At 44.9% G+C, this 22,137-nt stretch overlaps 2 protein-coding genes across 8 annotated transcripts in view; one reads left to right on the top strand and one right to left on the bottom strand.

The window, feature by feature from the left end:
- The window catches only part of PTPRR (protein tyrosine phosphatase receptor type R), a 198,773-nt gene that overhangs the window by 31,191 nt on the left and 145,445 nt on the right, over window positions 1-22,137 (bottom strand). For all 7 annotated transcript variants that reach the window (XR_012156754.1, XR_012156755.1, XM_073327782.1 and 4 more), the window contains one exon: window positions 1,751-1,937. Coding sequence is in view for 5 of the 7 variants with exons in the window: in XM_073327782.1 (XP_073183883.1) it covers window positions 1,751-1,937 (187 nt within the window). In the remaining 2 variants the exon portion in view is untranslated. The remainder of the gene's footprint in view (window positions 1-1,750; window positions 1,938-22,137) is intronic.
- LOC140906754 (uncharacterized) lies at window positions 14,531-16,613 on the top strand. Its single transcript, XM_073331334.1, has 2 exons — window positions 14,531-15,406; window positions 15,995-16,613. The coding sequence occupies exons 1-2, from the start codon at window positions 14,824-14,826 to the stop codon at window positions 16,144-16,146; spliced, it is 735 nt and encodes a 244-aa protein (XP_073187435.1). The 5' UTR covers window positions 14,531-14,823; the 3' UTR covers window positions 16,147-16,613.

The following is a 22,137-nucleotide window of genomic DNA, read 5'->3' as shown; positions in this document are numbered from 1 at the left end:
ATTTCCAGCACAAATCCAGGTTTTCTCATACCCCCACCCCCATACACACAAACTCACTCTCCTGCTGGTAATAGCACATTGTAGGGAGAGTGGTCACTTTGGATAAGCTAGTACCAGCAGGAGAGTGAGTTTGTGTGTGTGGTTTTTTGGGGGGTGTGTGAGAAAACCTGGATTTGTGCTGGAAATGGCCCAACTTGATTATCATACACATTGTAAGGAGAGTGATCACTTTAGATAAGCTATTACCAGCAGGAGAGTGGGGTGGGAGGAGGTATTGTTTCATGATCTCTGTGTATATAATGTCTTCTGCAGTTTCCACAGTATGCATCCGATGAAGTGAGCTGTAGCTCACGAAAGCTTATGCTCAAATAAATTTGTTAGTCTCTAAGGTGCCACAAGTCCTCCTTTTCTTTTTGCGAATACAGACTAACACGGCTGTTACTCTGAAATGAGCATTAATTTGCACACATTTGCATACATTTGCATACTGTTGTGTTTGTTGCATTTGCTACCAGAAAATAAATGAATGAAAAATTCTTCAGCAGCTCTTGTTTTTATTGAATTCTCTATGGCACATTTCACTCATTCACATTCACTCTTCTCTTACCCATAGTCAAATTCATTAAGTCTGCACACTTCATACAATGTCACCTGCACTCCAGCTGTGCTCATCCACATGTTCAGTCACATGCATCTACCCTGACCTCATCCACATGCATCCATACTCTGCACCCACACCATCCCCTACCACAAGCATACTTCACACATACAATTTATTCACTCTGCATTCATTCATTTCCTCCCCCTGGCACAATAGCAGTGAAAGCAGGTGCAGAACAGGAATTCTTCCACCCACGTAAGTAAAAGCAGCTCAAATGTAGGACCGGTCTTATACAGTGTTTTCCTGGGCTGAGTCTCTGCCCATATTTGAGGCTTCTTTGCTACAACAAAACTCTCTCCATCTGGCATGGGATTGTCCTTGGCCGTGTGTGATGGGGTGTACTCCCCACATCAGCTCTGCAATAGCTGAATTAAGCCAGGTAGGCTCAACCAGCCAATTAAGCTGCAAACAGGGAGATTTAGGCTGTGTGATGTGAGTTAATTAGGAGGAAGCTCACCTGTGAGGGAACAGGCAGGGCTTCTATAAAGCCAGGCGGCTGGCGACAGTGCAGGGAGAAAGACTGCAGTCCCTCTCTCTGAGGGATGGGAGAAGAAACATGGTAGGAAGGAGTCTGGGGTGAGAACATTAAGGTTCGTGTAAATGCAGACCTTGACTGTTCACTTCAGGGCCCTTGACTGGAACCCAGACTAGAGGGTGGGCCTGGGTTCCCCTACCAACCATGGCAGATATTTAAAATTCTTTCAATTTAAACAATTTGGCACACTGACTTGCCTCATAAACAGTGTCTCTTTAAAGATGAAATATAAAGATTTTACTTATCTGAGATAATTTATAATGAAAACTATTTTGCGTCCAACATAACATCATCTGTTTTATTGACTTATGTATGCAGAATTCAAAAGAAAGAAAAGCCCAACAAACCACATGCCCTAGCATGTTTAATACAAATGATATTGTTCATATTCGTTTGTTATACCTCAAACATACTCAAGAGAGTGGTATACATCTTCTCATTCCCATTTGCCCTGATAGTGTACACATTTCTTGCATTTATTAGACTAGCACTATTAAAATTGCCTTGCAAGGTTTGTTTTGTTTTGCTTTTTTCCCAGTAAAAAATGGGCTCACCATGAACTCTGTTTGGAGCAAATGAGAGCATGCAACTGTATCTCGCAGCTGCTGTCTTGTCAGGACCCGACTAGCTGACTGTAGATATTCCATGGCTACTTTTTCTCGTGGGGTATGCACTGCGACAAAAGGTTCGACATTTCCCAAACTGCTCATGTCCAAAGTCAGGGAGACATTGGATCCTCGCCTATAGTGGAAAAATAACAATACATTTATATTAGCTCCCTATCTAATAGTTATAAAATTGTATAATAATGCTATGCTCCTGAATTACCTATGCACTTTAAACTTCCATTGTAGCCATTGGGAGTTTTAGGTATGCACAGAATTCAAAACTGGCTTCAGTGGGAGTTTTGGGTGGGCCAAGAAGCCATAGCATGGCAGATAATTCTGGCCCTGATCTTTCAATCACTCATACATGTGAGTGATCCCACTGAATGGAACTACTCACTACTTGTAAATCATACACGTAAATATTTACAGGATCAGGGCCTCCGTCTGTGGTACATTTGACTGGAAGGATACAAAAAGAGAACAGCATTAAGAAAACATTTCTACATGGTGGGCATATCAAACTGCAAAAGCCAGATTCTTAATAGTAAATGAATCATTTAGGCACTGAGGTAGAGAAGTAGGTTTGCGGGGAAAGAGAAATGTTAGAATATTCCTTATAAGAGGTGGGGGAGAGCCAGAAGCTAAATCTTATTTACTAAAGTTCACAGATTTTGAAAAATAATATGACTCTTCTATGCCCTGTCATGACTCGAGCTAGGCCCAAAACAAAAGCTTGGGTTTGAAGACATATGAAATTTGAGAACTTTCTGAATTCCGAAGTTCTGAAGTTTGTGGCTTAGGCCCAACTCTAATCACAATTTGTGAAAATAAGGAAAAACCATGTGACAATTTAGCAAAAACAGATAATTTTTAACCTATTCTGAAGAAACTAACTGTATTCAATGTTACAGTCTATATCTGTAGACGAGAAGATTACTGTGTAAGAAATTGAATATTGGGGACTTATCTGCTATTGATATCAATGTAAAATTCCTCTGGCATATTCTCTTTTGACATATTAATGTTGTAATATGCTGACTTGACTTGCATAGTCAGCTGAACGTGCAAGATTTTATGCAGTAAAGATAAACTGTGCATTTAAGGCCTGTTCAAAGTCTATTGAAGTCAAAGGAAATCTTTCCAGTGTGTTCAATGGGCTTTTGATCAGGCCTATAATAAAAAGTGGGGTTAAACAGAATACTCTATTTAACAAAAATATTATCTATAAAAGGTCTCAAATTAGAATGCAATGTTAATAATGTAGATTACTCAGAAACTCCTCACAACGTAGAGATATCATTCAAAGCAAAAAGCAACAAGAAAATTCCCCATCTGGCCACTTATTCAATATATCAAAAATGTGAATTTAGTGCTTGTGAAATGTGTGAAATGATACCTCTAGAGAATAAAATAAATCAGGTACAGTGTGGGCAGTGGTGGTGAAAACTACAAAACCTCAGGTTTCAGAGTAACAGCCGTGTTAGTCTAGATTCGCAAAAAGAAAAGGAGTACTTGTGGCACCTTAGAGACTAACCAATTTATTTGAGCATGAGCTTTCGTGAGCTACAGCTCACTTCATCGGATGCATACCGTGGAAACTGCAGCAGACTTTATATATACACAGAGAATATGAAACAATACCTCCTCCCACCCCACTGTCCTGCTGGTAATAGCTTATCTAAAGTGATCATCAGGTGGGCCATTCAGGTACTGGAAATGGCCCACCTGATGATCACTTTAGATAAGCTATTACCAGCAGGACAGTGGGGTGGGAGGAGGTATTGTTTCATATTCTCTGTGTATATATAAAGTCTGCTGCAGTTTCCACGGTATGCATCCGATGAAGTGAGCTGTAGCTCACGAAAGCTCATGCTCAAATAAATTGGTTAGTCTCTAAGGTGCCACAAGTACTCCTTTTCTTTTTACAAAACCTCACTTTGCCTATTGACAATGTGTCTCAACTCTGATATGAAGGGGATGTTTAATCTCAATTCCCATTCAATTGATGGCTTCTCTTCTAAACTTACCAACAAGGATGCCAGTTAGTACCAGTTGTGATGATGTTTTGGTATAATGTAGAAACTTGCCCACTTAGAACTGGTCTGAAACCATCAACTCACTGGACTGGCCTCGACATCAAAGGTTAACTAGCTACATTTGAGCTGATGACCTACAGATGAAATCCTCTGAATCCATCCTCTCAACACTTTTTCACCAAATAAAGTATTTAGGGATTCTTTGAATGCTGTCATGTAACCTTTAGTGTTTTTAACAAATCAGTATGACATTAAGTAAGTTTGACAGCAAGCTCTAAAAAGGCAGGGACCTCTGAAAGAAAAGTGTGTGTGTGAAACCACCTAAATTATTCTAAATTATATTCTAGAATACAAACTATTCCGTATGATCCATTAAATCCTCATGAATCTGAAATGCTAAAAACAACCAGTCAGTGATATCAGTAAGAGTGGATGTTCCAGATAAGGAAAAAAGTAATGGTTACGTAAATGATGTAAAAGTAACCCCATTTACAGCTCATGGAAATCAAATAAAGAGTAGACTGCCTGTAACTTTAACAATCTCCTCCGATGTGAAAGATGTCTTTAATATATAGCACAGAGGAAGTGGGAGATTATAATATTCGCAGCAGACAAAAAGACAGTGTAAGTGTAGTAGATGTGCAGATAATAGGAATACAGTTCCAAATCAGAGGAGGCACAAAGCATAATAAATGAGGTAAAACAGAGGCAAAGAAATGATCAGCAGACTTAGAGAGGATTGTGCACAGACACCAAAAATGTCTCACTTGAAGGACATCAAACTAATCAATGTTCTGTTTTCTGCTTCAAAGGAAAGCTTAATTCCATGACAGATTTGATCTTGAAAAATATGAAGAAAGCAGTGTCACACTTCAGGGCAACTGCCCCTGTATTCCTGCTCTATGGTCCAGCAAGGGCACCCTAGGCTCCAGGCTGCTCAGCCATTACCTTTCTTGGGTGGAGACACCCAAATAGCTGAGCTATTTCCAGGCTAAACAGCTTCCTGCCTACACTGTGAATTCCCCAACTAAGTCAGACTGCCTAAGCAGACCTGCTTTTCTTTTCTCCTCAGAGATGGTAAACAGTATAATTGCCAGAGTTATAAGTTACCACCAGCTCATTCTAAGCAAGCACATTTATTCTTAAGGCAAAAGTATTATAGAGAAAACATAAAACAACAAAAGAACCTACAGACATGCTAATAAGCTTACCAGAAGTCACCCCATGACTCCAACAAGGGCTCTGGCTGCTGAACAGTCCTTTAAACCCCTCCCAGGGGTTTTCCTGGGGTTACCAGTTCATCACTCCTTTTACTCAGAACAAGAATACAGACAGGTTCAAGCCCTTCCAACCCTTCTCAGGAAGAGCCCCCCATGGACAGAAGGTCTTGTCCATTTGCTGGATCAGAAAGAAGGCCCATAGTCAGCTTTAAATCAAGCTATTTAACCAAAGGTCCTTGCTTTGTCTGCTGGTCTGGGGAGAATCCAATTTGAACCAGTATATGCGAGCCTCTATACAGGTGACAGTGTTTTTTCTTTGGGGTGTTACAACCTGAGTGAATCTGCCTAATCACACTCCACTGTTGTTAGTTCTTGGAGGGCTGTGATGCAGAGAAAACGCATGCCTGCCAACTATCTAGAGAATAGTGTTACCAGGGGCTCTGCCTGCTTTTTACGTCTTGAATTTATGTCTAAATTCCATAAAGCACTGTTCAGTGTTCAGTTATAAAAAGATAGAGAGAGACAATATAATATTCAGGTTTATTCCTTCCTCCACATATACTGTCCTCTCTCATCACACACTTCCTGAACGTAGAGTTCTATAAGTTCCTACACATTGCCCTATATATAAGCGTACTATTACACCCCATATCAGGAAGCTCTTGTAAAGCCACTCTGTCATAACAGTGAACAGCTCCACTCACTTCCCTTTCTATAATCTCTAGTGGCAGTTCTTTCCACCCACTGGCCTCACCCCTCTCTCCATTGATCAATAGCTCCACCCACTCCCCTTTCCCTCTAGGATTATAAATAGTTTTATACATTTCTTATCAGTTCTTAATAGGCATGTTTCCTTTGCCTGCTGGTACTTCCACTGGGATGGTGACTCCACATTGCTCACAGTGTGGGACTGTATCAATACGGCCTCTTAATAAGCAATGTATTACTACAGATTTATTTCCATAAGCCACATACTACTGTACAAATACGTAAGTAAGCAGTATGAGTGATGGCAGTTGCTACAAATTTTGGGGCAGTGAATTCCTCTGTAACTAGAAGCTTTGTAGTTGCTTTTATTAATGCTTATCTTTTTTTTTTTTACCATCTATCTATTATTGTTAGGTTAACCCTAATTCTCCCAGATTGCAGTACTTTTCTTGGTAAAAGATGTTGCTGTCCTGTTTCCTGGACTCATCTCCCTGGAATAAGGTCTATCAGTGGTGATCACTTTTTTTTTTTTTTGAGCTAACCAGTCTTTCCATATCCACTAAACACTCCACTCAGTGCATTTTGTCCACTCAGGCAAAACTCTGCTTTGATGCACTATCTCCCCTCTCTTATGTACTTGCCAGTGGATCCTTTCAATAATGCTAATCATTTATTTATTTATTTTAGTATACTATTTATCCCCTGTTGTTTTACGTGAATAGAAATGACCCAGCTGTCATTTAAAAAAGTTTCTCATTTATCAAAGAAAGAAAACTTTTGCTGGACTCAGTGAAGCTCAAGAGAAGACTTCCTGTACACAAGTGTATTTCAATTACACGGATGGGTGGCTTATAGCAAGAATTTGGTATCCAGGCCCCACAGATGGTGCAGTGAGTCAGAGACAGTAGCAGGTGACAGAGGCAAAACAGAGCTCAGCTGATTGTAGCCATCTCGCTGCCTTTTGGGATGGGCTAGGCCAGGGGTTCTCAACCTTTTTCTTTCTGAGGCCCCCCCCAACATGCTATAAAATAGGATGACCAGATGTCCTGATTTTATAGGGACAGTCCCGATATTTGGGGCTCTTATATAGGCACCTATTACCCCCCACCTCCTGTCCGGGTTTTTCACACTTGCTATCTGGTCACCCTATATAAAAACTCCACTGCCCACCTGTGCCACAATAACTGGTTTTCTGCATATAAAAGCCAAGGCCAGCATTAGGGGGTACCAAACAGGGCAATTGCCTGGGGCTCCATGCCACAGGGGCCCCCATTAACTACATTGCTCAGGCTTCAGCTTCAGCCCCGGGTGGCAGGGCTCAGGGACCTGGGCTTCAGTACCATGGGATGGGGCTTTGGCTTTATGCCCTGGGCCCCAGCAAATCTAATGCTGGCCCAGCTTGGAGGCCCCCCTGAAACCTGCTTGAGGCCCCGTAGGGGGCCGCAGACCCCTGGTTGAGAAGTACTGGGCTAGGCTGCTTCACTCGGGAGGATGATAAGGCCCTCAGGAGTGGGAGGAAGATAAGAGTATATCTGACATTTCCAGGACTCAGAAGAAAAGGATGGAGCTTGATATGACAGTGAAGTTGAATGGATGGCACACAACATGTGCTTGTACCAGCCATTGCCAAGAAATCCATTGCCAAACTTTTGCAGAACCTAATATTGTTGGAAAGTAGGCAGCTGTGGACTAGAAAATCCATGGGAGAAGCTTGTAGCAGATAGGAGAGGCAAACAACTCCTGCATGTGGGCAGTTACAGGTATATGTAGCAGTTTCTTGCAGCTTGCCCAATGCTCTCTAGATAAACTAGAGTCCCCATCAACAAAAAGCTATAGCTCAGATATAGAGCAATAGAAATGTAGCGTAGAAGTGCAATGACAGGTAGGCACTTCACTCAGCAGCTGTCATTCAGTAGTGAGACACAAAAATCAACCATTTCCGAGGCAGTGGCCACCCCTGGTCTTCAGAACAGAAACAGGGAATAGATTGAATATAGATAAATTACTAGCTACAACCACAGCAACATTTGATCTAATTAAAACTACATAACTGAGCACACAGTTGACAATCTACAGGGACGTTGCATAGAAAATAGCGTACTGCTAGGCATAGATCAATGGTTCTCAACCACAGGTACTCATACCCCTGAGGGTATGCAGAGCTCTTGAAGGGGGTATGTCATCTACATCAGTGTTTCTCAACCTGGGGGTTGCGACTCCCCTGGGACAGGCTTGGGGGAGTCACAAGGGCAGGGCTGGCGTTAGGGAGTGGCAAGCAGGTCAGCTGGCCGGGGCCCCACACCACATGTGGCCCCATGAAGCTAACTTACATGCTTCAGTCCTGGGTGGTGGGGCTTGAGTTTGAGCCCTGGGAGGCGGGGCTCGGACTTCAGACTCCTGAAAGAGATACAGAAGTCTGGAAAGGTTGAGAACTTCTGGCATAGATCATCTGACACTAACCTCCCACCTGTGACTATTCCCAAAACTGCCACAGTCTGGGCCATCAGTAAATGAGATCACATGCATTCAACCATTTGCATAGGACTATAATTTGCAGTGCTCCAATATACCATGTGATGGGTGGTTCTAAACAGGAAATTGTGCAGCTACAATCAGATACAATGCTGTCAGTGTTCATTCCCCACAAGCCCTGGGAGGTGCAATTTGCTGAGAGGCGAAGTGTGAAACATCCTTTATTCATTTTGTACCAGGGACGCTTTTTTGCCAGGGCCTGTGAATAAGCATCTTAATGTTACTCCTCCAGCTCAGAGGCACAGCGACGGCTGTGTAATAAATGAGGTGGAAGGGTGAGGGGGGGGAAATGGCTTTCAGCACCACTTTCTTCTTGCAAGTAGAGGGTATGGAGAAGGCTGAATAACTAGTCTGTGAATGTGTAGTGACTTTGACTCCACTCAGTCAAGCTATTCTATTTATTTAAATTAATATAGAGTGTAATAAAAGAGCACCCATCCAATGCAATGGGTGCCACTGATAATATTAAAAAGATATACTAAACAGATCTGTCAGTATCCCCAGATCAACTCAAAGACACAGCAACATCAGAAAAGACTGAAATTAACTGACCCCACACGTACTCCCATGTTCCATACCGAGGCCTACCCAACTCCCATTTCCTCACCGGCCAGGGGGAGAAAAGGTTGGCCATGCAGCATGCCCTGTAAGTTGACAAACCCAGGCTGCCATAGACCTGTGGAGGAAGTGCCTTCATAACACCCTAGCAGGCGCTTCCCCACTTATAATAAAGGGGCATCAGCAAGGCACCTATCCTAACTGCAACAGTGTTGGATATCATGGGGAGAGAGAGTCTCTTATAGATGGGTGGGTTCCAGGCTATTTCGGCCTTTATAGACCAAAAACAACTTCTTAAATCAATCTGGAAATCAATAGTACAAGAAGAGGTGTGCAATAAGCCTGGTTAACCTTATCTGCACTGTTCTAGGCTGTGAAAATATGTACCAAATTGGGTCCAATCGTAACTCTTTGAAAGGCCCTACTGATTTCTGCTGGTAAAAAAGAAAGAAAGAAAATATTCATAGTGTTTTGTAACAAAGTGCAGCTAAAATGTTAATATTTTCCTTGGCTTTTACATTGTTATATCTAGCAGTCTTGGCGAAAGGGCTACTTCCTTTCTAACAAAAAGAAATATACCTAATCTAATTATAACTTTGAATTTATAGCTTTTTCCATTTCATGGGCTCTTTCAAAAAAATGGGTGTTGAGAACCAAATTACTTACTATGAAGTGTAGAATTATTTTTTTAAGTCCAAACTTAAGTCACTTAAAGTTCTGTAATAGAGCAAAGACAGAAGTGGCCAGTTGCTAATTTAGCCAAGAAAGCATTTTTAAAAGAGCACAGTAGAAGATGATCAATGCACAATAAGGCAGATGATCGCCTTAGTGGACCATAATTCCATTAAAACAGTAATCTGAAACTACACTTTGAAGAAATGAGGTAGGAGACTTAATAAATGAGGTAAACATTATACTAATCTTAGAGACATTGATTAACTTGTCAACACAAATATCCAACACATGGGCTTACTTACTGACCTATACATCAGGTTAGAGTGCTAGACTGTGCTCTTTCTCTGAGTAGGTCTGCAAATGTGTAGGGATCAAGGAGCGTTCCTCATCTTGGACCCTCACATGGGGCAGAGCAGAAGACCGGTCACCAAGCTCACCTGGATGCAGGAATTGCATGAGTGAGGCAGTGCAAGGACACTAAGTAGAAAGGCTAGCAGAAGAATGACTATATAGAGCCTGATCCAAAGTGCATTGAAACGGCTGGGAGTCTTTCCATTGACTTCAATAGATTTTGGATCAAGACCATAGGAATTGCCATAATAAGTAAGACCAGTGGCTTAGTCCAGTGACCTGTCTTTGACTGGCTAAACTCGCTTTGCATGTCAGAGAATACTGGGAGGCATAGGGGCTCTCTGAGACACAGTTCCTCCTGGAGTCCCAGCTCTTGGGATACCACACTCCGACCATTTCAGGAGTCACGCAGCCTATAATGTGTATAAATACACATTAATCCCAGCTAGAATGAAACAGTTTTGTGAATCTGATTTCTACCACTTCTGAATAACTATGAACCTTTCAGTCCTAGTGAATAAGGTTAACATTCCATTTATCCAGTATATATTCTGAGCCAAATTTGGAGGTAAATGAGTCCTTTGCTTGAGAATGGTGAGCAGGATTTGGTCCTATGTGGCCAAAATCACTCCTCTTGCAATTCCCCTGAGATTTTCTCTTGATGTGAATTATCATCACGTGAGGAATTGGTGGAATTTTAAACATTTGGTATATTAGCACGTTCACTGCAAGTAAGCTTGGGTCTAACTCTTTGGTTGGTATTGAGTATGTGAAGTAAGTTAAACCAGGAAGTTACCCACGTATAGGTACTGTCTGGTGCCAGCTATGGGGGTATAAGATATACCCAGGGCCATATCTTTAGATGGTGTAATGATTGTAGAGCCACTGAGTCAATCCATGTTAGTATCTTTTAAAAGTTACATTTATAAAACAAATTTTAGCAGTAACTATGGTGGAAAAAATGATTAATGCAACGTTTGCTTGAAAAGCCCCTAAAGGAAGCTCCACCTGTCCATCTCAATGGCCTCTCAGGTTAGCAAATGCTATAAATCATTAGCTAGGTCATTTCCAGGTCTACCTGTACCCTAAAATTAATCCACCGTTTGTGATTATGAAAATCCAGTTACCCAACAAGTTCTCCTGATTGTTTATTTAAACTTGGTAATTTCTTTAAATACACGCTCCAATGTTTATTCAGCACTCTTTAAAAATGCAACGCCCAGAGTCCCAGTCCTCCGCTTTTCATTCTCTTTAATGGTTTGGGAATCAACTGCAGCTAGTTGCTGCCCTCCAAAAGTCATTGCCCTGTGACCCTGGAATTTCAGACAAGGGAGTTGCTTCCTTTGTGATCTCAGTGCCCCATCCCTTTGCTGAGTTTCTCTGTTGCTGAGGGGTAGCTGTTGAACTGTGCAGGTGGAAGGAAGACATTAATTAGCGGGAAGAGCACTGATGTCTGCAGAGGTGGGAGCGTGGTTTGAGTTCTAAGAACACATACATAGCAGTGGAAACTCAACAGTGCTATTGTCTGTGGATCTTACTGCAGAGACAGGAGGAAAAAAAAACTTACATTAGCCTTCCTACATTGAATTTTTATTTCTGTTAATTCATACTATTAGTATTACTTGTGTGATGCTGGTAGACCAGGGGCCAGCTCTTGGCAAGGCTGTAGGCGTCAGCTGAGCACTGACAAATTCATAGCTGGAAACCAGACCAGCTAACTTGTATGCTAGTATTGTTCAAGATAAGTGTTAGACTTGTAAGGATATCTTTAGTGTTTAGACTCTATCAAATGCTTCTAAATTGTTGGATGCATTAATCTTATTTGTAATGTCTGTATCCCATTCTTTAAGGTCATATGTAAGTTTTGCTCACAGGCGGCGGGTATCAAAGGCCAGGGTAGGCTAAGCCTCCCTGGACCCGGGTCACGGCCCCGCCCATGTTCTGCCAGGTGGCCCCGCTTTCCCTCCTCCTCTACTCTGAAGCCAGCAGGGGCTCAGCTCCAGCACTTGCCGGTGGCAGCCCCGGGTAGGGCTCAGGCTGGCCCAGGGCAGGGTTGGCCCAGTGGCCCAGGCCGGAGCTCAGCCTGATACTGGGGACAGCCCAGTAGACCCAGCAGCTCAGCCCAACACTGGGGATGGCCCAGCGCTGGGGGTGGGGGCTGCCTGGTGTGGCTGGAAAGGGGGGCTGTGGCTCTTTCAGCCAGAGGGGGTGTGTGTCTTGGGGCTCTTCCAGTCACGATGGGAGGCCTGGAGCTTCAGTGGGTGGAGGGGCAGGGCCTCGGGCAGAAGGGGTGGGGCCAACAGGTTAGCCTCCCCAAAGGTGAGCTGTATGGGCCCGTGGTGTCCATGCTTCATCGATAAGAGAGCATGGGGGCCGGCTACACCAGATTTTGGAGCTGGGTCTCTCCTCCAGCCCCACACTCCTCCCCCAGAGTGTCTCCCCGGCTCTGCTTGCTGCCTCCGGGTAATTTTAAAGGGCCCGGGGCCCCCGCCGCCACCACCAGCAGCAGCTCAATGGGCCTAAGGTGGCTTCCTGCCCACCCGCTCTGCTTCACTTCCGGAAGTGGCTGGCACATCCCTGCAGCCCCTGGTGGGGGCGGGGGGGGGAAGGCGTGTCTCTGCGTGCTGCCCATGCCCCGAGCTGCGACCAATGGGATCTGCACGGGCGGTGCCTATGGGCAGCTGTGCGTGGAGACCCCTCCGACCCCTGAGTAGGAGCTGCTGCCAGAGGTGGGTGTGGGTTGCTTCTGGGAGCTGCCCGAGGTAAGCGCTGCACCCCTCACCCTTTCCCGCACCCCAACCTCCTGCCCCAGCTCAAACCCCGCACCCAAACTCTCTCCCAGAGCCTGGCCTCTGCACCCTCTCCTGCACCTCACCCCCGCCCCAGCCCAGAGCCTGCACCCTGCACCCTCCCCGCATCCCAACCCCCTACCCCAGCCCAGACGCCACACCCAAACTACCTCCCAGAGACCATCCCCTGCACTCCAGCTCCCTCCTACACCCCCCTCAGCCCAGAGCCCGCACTCAAACTCCCTCCCAGAGCCTTAGTGAGAGAGGGGGACTTGGATCCGTTCTGGGCACCACCAAAAATTATACAAATCTGCCGCCTCTGCACCCGCTGCCCATGGTTTTGCTTTCTAACTGTAAAGATGCCTGCTCTGAACTTGTGAACCTAGGCAGAAGGAGTGGTTTCCCTGCACATCAAGCAGGATGATCAAAACTAAATGGGCCATTGTGGAACATCAGGATACAGAGACTGGGTTAATGGTCCTCTCATACCCATGAAGGTGCTACGTGCAAGAAAACTCATCCCATCAGTCTGAATTCTGGAAAAGGGAAACAAAGATAGCTAACATTAACATTTTTCATCTCTTTGCTGCTTGCACTCTCACAGGGCTGGAGCAAGGAAACAAAAGCAAAGAGATCCCCACGGTCAGCCTGTATTAGCCCAAAGAGACATTCAGTGCTGACAGATTATTACAACTCTGTCACCTTTTGGAATCATAGACTGTAACTCATTTGTGTATATATGTTGCCTTCTTTAACCTGTAAATAACTCTCTCATTTCTTTTTCCTAGTTAATAAATCCTTAGTTAATTTACTACAGTAAACTAGAATAGAGTTTACAAGTGTAGTCTTTGGGGTGAGATCTGAGGTACAAATTGACCTGGGGTAAGTGACTGGTCTTTTGGGACTGTGAGTGACCTAATATTTTGCGATCTTTGGCATAAGTGACGATTATCACCAAGTCCAGCTTGCTTGCATGGGGACTGTCTGTGACTCCATGATAGGACTGTTATAGTGCTTTAGGAACTCACATTTGATACTGGGTTGGTGAAATCTAATTGTAGAAAATACCACCAATTTGGGGTGTCTGTCCTGCTTTTTGACAGTCTACCCTGAGGTTGGCACTCATGGTTATGACAACTAGCATTAGATATGGGGCCCGAGTCTCTTCTCAGACTGGCATAAATCAGAAGGAACTGCATTAAATTAAATTGAGTTATACCATTGTAAAAACCTGCATAAATGAGAGAGCAGAACCAGGTCCATGGTTTCTTATGTTTAAAATATTAGTGGTGAGCCTAGAATTTGATTTCCAGTGTCAAATTAAGAAATTACTTTTAAAAAACCTACTCTTTAATTATTTTCCCATTTTAGTAGTATACATCACAGCTTTGTAAAGAGGACAACTGAAAAAATATAAAAGGAGTACTTGTGGCACCTCAGAGACTAACCAATTTATTTGAGCATAAGCTTTTGTGAGCTACAGCTCACTTCATCGGATGCATACTGTGGAAAATACAGAAGATGTTTTTATACACACAGACCATGGAAAAATAGGTGTTTATCACTACAAAAGGTTTTCTCTCCCCCCGCCCCACTCTCCTGCTGGTAATAGCTTATCTAAAGTGATCACTCTCCTTACAATGTGTATGATAATCAAGGTGGGCCATTTCCAGCACCCATTTTTTCATGGTCTGTGTGTATAAAAACATCTTCTGTATTTTCCACAGTATGCATCCAATGAAGTGAGCTGTAGCTCACGAAAGCTTACGCTCAAATAATTTGGTTAGTCTCTAAGCCCTGGTTTACACTAGGACTTTAGGTCAAATTTAGCAGCGTTAAATCGATTTAAACCTGCACCCGTCCACACAATGAAGCCCTTTATTTCGACTTAAAGGGCTCTTAAAATCGATTTCCTTACTCCACCCCTGACAAGTGGATTAGCGCTTAAATCGACGTTGCCGGCTCGAATTTGGGGTACTGTGGACACAATTCGATGGTATTGGCCTCCGGGAGCTATCCCAGAGTGCTCCATTATGACCGCTCTGGACAGCACTCTCAACTCAGATGCACTGGCCAGGTAGACAGGAAAAGAACCGCGAACTTTTGAATCTCATTTCCTGTTTGGCCAGCGTGGCAAGCTGCAGGTGACCATGCAGAGCTCATCAGCACAGGTGACCATGATGGAGTCCCAGAATCGCAAAAGAGCTCCAGCATGGACCAAACGGGAGGTACGGGATCTGATCGCTGTTTGGGGAGAGGAATCCGTGCTATCAGAACTCCGTTCCAGTTTTCGAAATGCCAAAACCTTTGTGAAAATCTCCCAGGGCATGAAGGACAGAGGCCATAACAGGGACCCGAAGCAGTGCCGCGTGAAACTGAAGGAGCTGAGGCAAGCCTACCAGAAAACCAGAGAGGCGAACAGCCGCTCTGGGTCAGAGCCCCAAACATGCCGCTTCTATGATGAGCTGCATGCCATTTTAGGGGGTTCAGCCACCACTACCCCAGCCGTGTTGTTTGACTCCTTCAATGGAGATGGAGGCAATACGGAAGTAGGTTTTGTGGACGAAGAAGATGATGAGGAGGAGGAGGTTGTAGATAGCTCACAGCAAGCAAGCGGAGAAACCGGTTTTCCCGACAGCCAGGAACTGTTTCTCACCCTAGACCTGGAGCCAGTACCCCCCGAACCCACCCAAGGCTGGCTCCTGGACCCAGCAGGCGGAGAAGGGACCTCTGGTGAGTGTACCTTTTAAAATGCTATACATGGTTTAAAAGCAAGCATGTGAAAGGATTACTTTGCCCTGGCATTTGCGGTTCTCCTAGATGTAGTCCTAAAGCCTTTGCAAAAGGTTTCTGGGGAGGGCAGCCTTATTTCGTCCTTCATGGTAGGACACATTACCACTCCAGGCCAGTAACACGTGCTCGGGAATCACTGTAGAACAAAGCATTGCAGTGTATGTTTGCTGGCATTCAACCAAAATCCGTTCTTTATCTCTCTGTGTTATCCTCAGGAGAGTGAGATATAATTCATGGTCACCTGGTTGAAATAGAGTGCTTTTCTTCAGGGGACACTCAGAGGAGCCCGTTCCTGCTGGGCTGTTTGCCTGTGGCTAAACAGAAATGTTCCCTGCTGTTAGCCACAGGGAGGGGGGAAGGTTGAGGGGGTAGTCACGCGGTGGGAGGAGGCAAAATGCGACCTTGTAACGAAAGCACATGTGCTATGTATGTAATGTTAACAACAAGGTTTACCCTGAAAGAGTGTAGCGACTGTTTTATAAAATGTGTCTTTTTAAATACCGCTGTCCCTTTTTTTTTCTCCACCAGCTGCATGTGTTTCAATGATCACAGGATCTTCTCCTTCCCAGAGGCTAGTGAAGCTTAGAAAGAAAAAAAACGCACTTGCGATGAAATGTTCTCCGAGCTCATGCTGTCCTCCCACACTGACAGAGCACAGACAAATGCGTGGAGGCAAATAATGTCAGAGTGCAGGAAAGCACAAAATGACCGGGAGGAGAGGTGGAGGGCTGAAGAGAGTAAGTGGCGGGCTGAAGAGAGTAAGTGGCGGGCTGAAGACAGGGATGAAGCTCAAATGTGGCGGCAGCGTGATGAGAGGAGGCAGGATTCAATGCTGAGGCTGCTGCAGGACCAAACCAGTATGCTCCAGTGTATGGTTGAGCTGCAGCAAAGGCAGCTGGAGCACAGACTGCCACTGCTGCCCCTCTGTAACCAACCGCCCTCCTCCCCAAGTTCCATAGCCTCCACACCCAGACGCCCAAGAACGCGGTGGGGGGGCCTCCGGCCAACCAGCCACTCCACCACAGAGGATTGCCCAAAAAAAAGAAGGCTGTCATTCAATAAATTTTAAAGTTGTAAACTTTTAAAGTGCTGTGCTTAAAGTGCTGTGTGGCATTTTCCTTCCCTCCTCCACCACCCCTCCTGGGATACCTTGGTAGTCATCTCCCTATTTGTGTGATGAATGAATAACGAATGCATGACTGTGAAGCAGCAATGACTTTATTGCCTCTGCAAGCGGTGATTAAAGGGAGGAGGGGAGGGTGGTTAGCTTACAGGGAAGTAGAGTGAACCAAGGGGCGGGGGGTTTCATCAAGGAGAAACAAACAGAACTTTCACACCGTAGCCTGGCCAGTCATGAAACTGGTTTTCAAAGCTTCTCTGATGCGTACCGCGCCCTCCTGTGCTCTTCTAACCGCCCTGGTGTCTGGCTGCGCGTAACCAGCAGCTAGGCGATTTGCCTCAACCTCCCACCCCGCCATAAACGTCTCCCCCTTACTCTCACAGATATTGTGGAGCACACAGCAAGCAGTAATAACAGTGGGAATATTGGTTTCGCTGAGGTCTAAGCGAGTCAGTAAACTGCGCCAGTGTGCCTTTAAACGTCCAAATGCACATTCTACCACCATTCTGCACTTGCTAAGCCTGTAGTTGAACAGCTCCTGACTACTGTCCAGGCTGCCTGTGTACGGCTTCATGAGCCAGGGCATTAAGGGGTAGGCTGGGTCCCCAAGGATACATATAGGCATTTCAACATCCCCAACAGTTATTTTCTGGTCTGGGAATAAAGTCCCTTCCTGCAGCTTTTGAAACAGACCAGAGTTCCTGAAGATGCGAGCATCGTGCACCTTTCCCGGCCATCCCACGTTGATGTTGGTGAAACGTCCCTTGTGATCCACCAGAGCTTGCAGCACTATCGAAAAGTACCCCTTGCGGTTTATGTACTCGGCAGCTTGGTGCTCCGGTGCCAAGACAGGGATATGGGTTCCGTCTATAGCGCCACCACAGTTAGGGAATCCCATTGCAGCAAAGCCATCCACTATGACCTGCACATTTCCCAGGGTCACTACCCTTGATATCAGCAGATCTTTGATTGCGTGAGCTACTTGCATCACAGCAGCCCCCACAGTAGATTTGCCCACTCCAAATTGATTCCCAACTGACCGGTAGCTGTCTGGTGTTGCAAGCTTCCACAGGGCTATCGCCACTCGCTTCTCAACTGTGAGGGCTGCTCTCATCTTGGTATTCATGCGCTTCAGGGCAGGGGAAAGCAAGTCACAAAGTTCCATGAAAGTGCCCCTACGCATGCGAAAGTTTCGCAGCCACTGGGAATCGTCCCAGACCTGCAACACTATGCGGTCCCACCAGTCTGTGCTTGTTTCCCGAGCCCAGAATCGGCGTTCCACAGCATGAACCTGCCCCATTAGCACCATGATGCATGCATTGTCAGGGCCCATGCTTTCAGAGAAATCTGTGTCCATGTCCTGATCACTCACGGGAACGCGCTGACGTCGCCTCCTCGCCCGGTATCGCGTTGCCATGTTCCGGTGCTGCATATACTGCTGGATAATGCGCGTGGTGGTTAATGTGCTCCTAATTGCCAAAGTGAGCTGAGCGGCCTCCATGCTTGCCTTGGTATGGCGTCCGCACAGAAAAAAGGCGCGGAACGATTGTCTGCCGTTGCTCTGACGGAGGGAGGGGCGACTGACGACACGGCTTACAGGGTTGGCTTCAGGGAGCTAAAATCAACAAAGGGTGTGCCTGTACATCAAGGAGTATTTCAGGCAGGACTGCACGGAGGGTTCCAATAAGAAATGGTGCACCTAAGTTATCGTTGTTATTGTAACAAGGAGGTTAGCCTGGCCTCTGATTGATACATGGCTAGATTTACCTCGCTGCACCTTCTCTGTGAGTGACTGCAGTGTGATCTAGACAGGGGAGGAGGCAAATGAGTACAAAACAAATCTGGTCTATTTCTTGTTCTGACCCACTCCATCTATCTTTTACATCTTTGGCTGGCAGCAGACGGTGCAGAAGGACTGCATGCCATCCACATCTCATGGCTGCTCGGCAGAAGATGGTACAGTACGACTGCTAGCCATCTTCATCTCTTGCCTGCCTGGCATAAGATGGTACAGTACGACTGCTAGCAGTCCGTATCGCCTGCCTGCTCACCATAAGACGGTTCAATAGGACTGCAGGACTAAAGAGAATGACCTGGTCAAGTCACTCCAAATTTAGTCCCTGCGCCCATGTCTGCCCAGGCGCTCCCAGCCGACGTGGCCAGGAGCACCTCGGACACGACGAGGATGACTACCAATCGTATTGCACCGTCTGCTGCCAGAAGGCAATGGGTTGCTGCTACTGTGCAGCAAAGCCGTACCGCGTCTGCCAGCACCCAGGAGACATAGGGTGACGGTTACCTGAGCTGGCTCCATGCTTGCCGTGGTATGGCGTCTGCACAGGTAACTCATGAAAAAAGGTGCGAAATGATTGTCTGCCCTTGCTTTCACGGGGGGAGGGAGGGAACGGGGGCCTGACGATATGTACCCAGAACCACCCGCGACAATGTTTTAGCCCCATCAGGCATTGGGATCTCAACCCAGAATTCCAATGGGCAGCGGAGACTGCGGGAACTGTGGGATAGCTACCCACAGTGCAACGCTCCGGAAGTCGACGCTTGCCTCGGTACTGTGGAAGCGCTCCGCCGAGTTAATGCACTTAATGCACTTAGAGCATTTTCTGTGGGGACACACACACTCGAATATATAAAACCGATTTCTAAAAAACCGACTTCTATAAATTCGACCTAATTTCGTAGTGTAGACATACCCTAAGGTGCCACAAGTACTCCTTTTCTTTTTGAGAATGCAGACTAACACGGCTGTTACTCTGAAACCTGAAAAAATATAGAAGATTTTGCTTTCCCAAATATTAAAAAATTGCTAAGAAGAAATATGTTTAAGTGGCTGACAAAACATGACAGTTAAAGGGGAGGGAAGGATAAACAAAAAAACAAAGAGAGAGTTATAGTGGTCACCATTAAGTTCCATATTTTAGTGCAAAAATAAAATAAAGATAGGTCTGATTTTCTGCTCCTATTGACTTCATTTGGAGTTGTGGGAACTTAGCATTTTTGAAAAATCATGTTGGTTTTTTCAGAGTGGCAAAGTAGACAATTGGTGAGGTATAGGGGATCTCTGGAAAGTGTCTAGTGTGACACCATTTTCTTTCAGCTGTGGACAAGTCGTAAAATTATTTCTTCTAATATGTTATTTAGATATGCTTTGTTTCACACTCAGATTTATAACATACATCATCATCATCAGGGCCTAAAGAACACTTTCTTTTGAAAGTTTGGTGGCTTTGGGAAATATTATTTAAAATCATCATTACGTCATTAATCACTTCTAGTCAACACAAGAGTAACTCTTGATATGTTTAAAGGTCACGGATGCCCCAGTATTGTGCCTCTTCTCTATGATACAGCCTGAAACATTCATAGGCATCTAGCCTACATGCCTCTGGGACAATCTTGCCTCCTTATCTACAAATGATTAAAGTTGTGTGACTCACTATGGGTGGTGCTCATTGTCTACTGTGTCAAAACCGCACTTCAACTCAGATGTGATTTCAAGCCAACACACATCATTCCATAGCAAGTCCTGCATTTTAACAAAGTTTCCCTTCTTCAGGACAAAGAGCTCAATCCTGCTTCCACTGAAGTCAATGGCAGAACTCCTATTGACTTCCAGGTTGAACTTTAACTGGGTCTTAAAATGTGTGACAAAAGGCTCAGAATGAAGGACAACCACAAGCCTGAAATGATGCGGATTCATTTCTTTCACAGGTCCACATTTTCTGTTTTAAGGACATAGCTATTGATTTTTATTTTTCAGATATGCTATTAGACAATACTCTATAGGACAGAAAAAACACACCCTGATAATATGCAACACACATTAACATAAGCCTCCTCTTATTCAATATCACTAGAATAAATCTGAGGAAATCATGAAGAAAACCACTGTGATAATAACTAAAAAAATAATGACAGGTTTCAGAGAAGCAGCCGTGTTAGTCTGTATTCGCAAAAAGAAAAGGAGTACTTGTGGCACCTTAGAGACTAACAAATTTATTTGAGCATAAGCTTTCGTGAGTTACAGCTCACTTCATCGGATGCATTTTTAAAAAAAATAATGCTTAGCATTCATTTTATATCGTGTTTTTCATCCTTGGATCCCAAAGCACTTCACAAAACATCATTAACCTTAATTTTTATAGCTGAGGCACACAGAGATGAAAGCCCACACTTTCAAAAAGACCTCTGAGTTTGGTTGCCTAAATTCTGGGCCCCCAACTTAAGACATTTTGGCCTTCATTTTCACTGGCGTTTCCGCTGCTGGGACTTGCATTTAGAATTGTGGGTGCTCAGCATTTTTTGAAAAACAGGACTAAATTGTTTGGAGTCGGCCATCCCGACACTGAAGCACCCAAAAATCAGAGGCCACACGCAGCGTGCCTAAAAACCACACAGTGAGTCCATAGCAGAAACAGGAACAGAACTCAGGTGTCCTGATTTGTGATGTTGAGCAAGCTGGTTTCCCTCAGTTTTAGGTCAGTCATTGTAAGTAGTCCTGACTGACGCATGGGGCTAAAAAGAAAGATGCTAATTTCAAGATGCAGCATTTTTTATGTCAGTAACTGGTATTTTTCATGGTCTGTGTGTATAAAAACATCTTCTGTATTTTCCACAGTATGCATCCGATGAAGTGAGCTGTAGCTCACGAAAGCTTATGCTCAAACACATTGGTTAGTCTCCAAGGTGCCACAAGTATTCCTTTTCTTTTTGAGAATACAGACCAACACGGCTGTTACTCTGAAACCTGGTAATAACAGTGGCATAAGAGTAGGTTTGAAGGTACAGAAGTACATATGGCTGTTAAATGAATGATTTACCTTTTAATCAAGATCCAATGTGCTGTGTTGCACATCAGACCTAATAAGAAAAGTCTTCACATTTATATGGCACTGTACCCCAATGACCTGTGCTACTCAGAGCCTGTATTGGTCCGTTGCTCTATCCCTGGTTCATTCCCATTTAAGTCCATAAAGACCAGGGGACCATGGAGAGACCAAAGAGAGGCCTCTTTTCAGCACTGTGATGTGGTGAATAGGCTGTATATGGTCAGAGATCCATCTGCCTGCCTGATATTCCCATCTCCCTGCACACCAAAGCTGCTTTAAACACAAAGTTTTACATATTGAGCTCCTAACGTGAAAAACAGGGGGGCTGTCTTTACCTTTTTGTCCCCCCAATCTCATTCCCCAAAGCCCCTTTCCAGGCACAGGTTCACACCTCTCCTGTGGATCTTCTAAGAAAGACAAACAGTTATCAGCTTATCAGGTATCAGTTAACAGTTATCCTCCTACAGGACAGGCCTAACAAAGAAAATAACAGAACGCCACTAGCCGTCACCTTCAGCCCCCAACTAAAACCCCTCCAACGCATTATTAAGGATCTACAACCTATCCTGAAGGATGACCCAACACTCTCACAATTCTTGGGAGACAGGCCAGTCCTTGCCTACAGACAGCCCCCCCAACCACCAGCAACCACATATCACACAACAGAACCACTAACCCAGGAACCTATCCTTGCAACAAAGCCCGTT

This window comes from Lepidochelys kempii, chromosome 1 (genome assembly GCF_965140265.1).
Source record: "Lepidochelys kempii isolate rLepKem1 chromosome 1, rLepKem1.hap2, whole genome shotgun sequence".
NCBI lineage: Eukaryota > Metazoa > Chordata > Testudines > Cheloniidae > Lepidochelys > Lepidochelys kempii.
The sequence above is the reverse complement of the archived record's forward strand: the minus strand, read 5'-3'. Positions and strand labels throughout refer to the sequence as shown.

Coding starts and splice junctions, on each gene's coding strand:
- LOC140906754 (XM_073331334.1), top strand. CDS start 14,824: ATGCAGAGCTCATCAGCACAGGTGACCATGATGGAGTCCCAGAATCGC. Junction 15,407..15,994: donor AGGCGGAGAAGGGACCTCTG/GTGAGTGTACCT, acceptor TTTCTCCACCAG/CTGCATGTGTTTCAATGATC.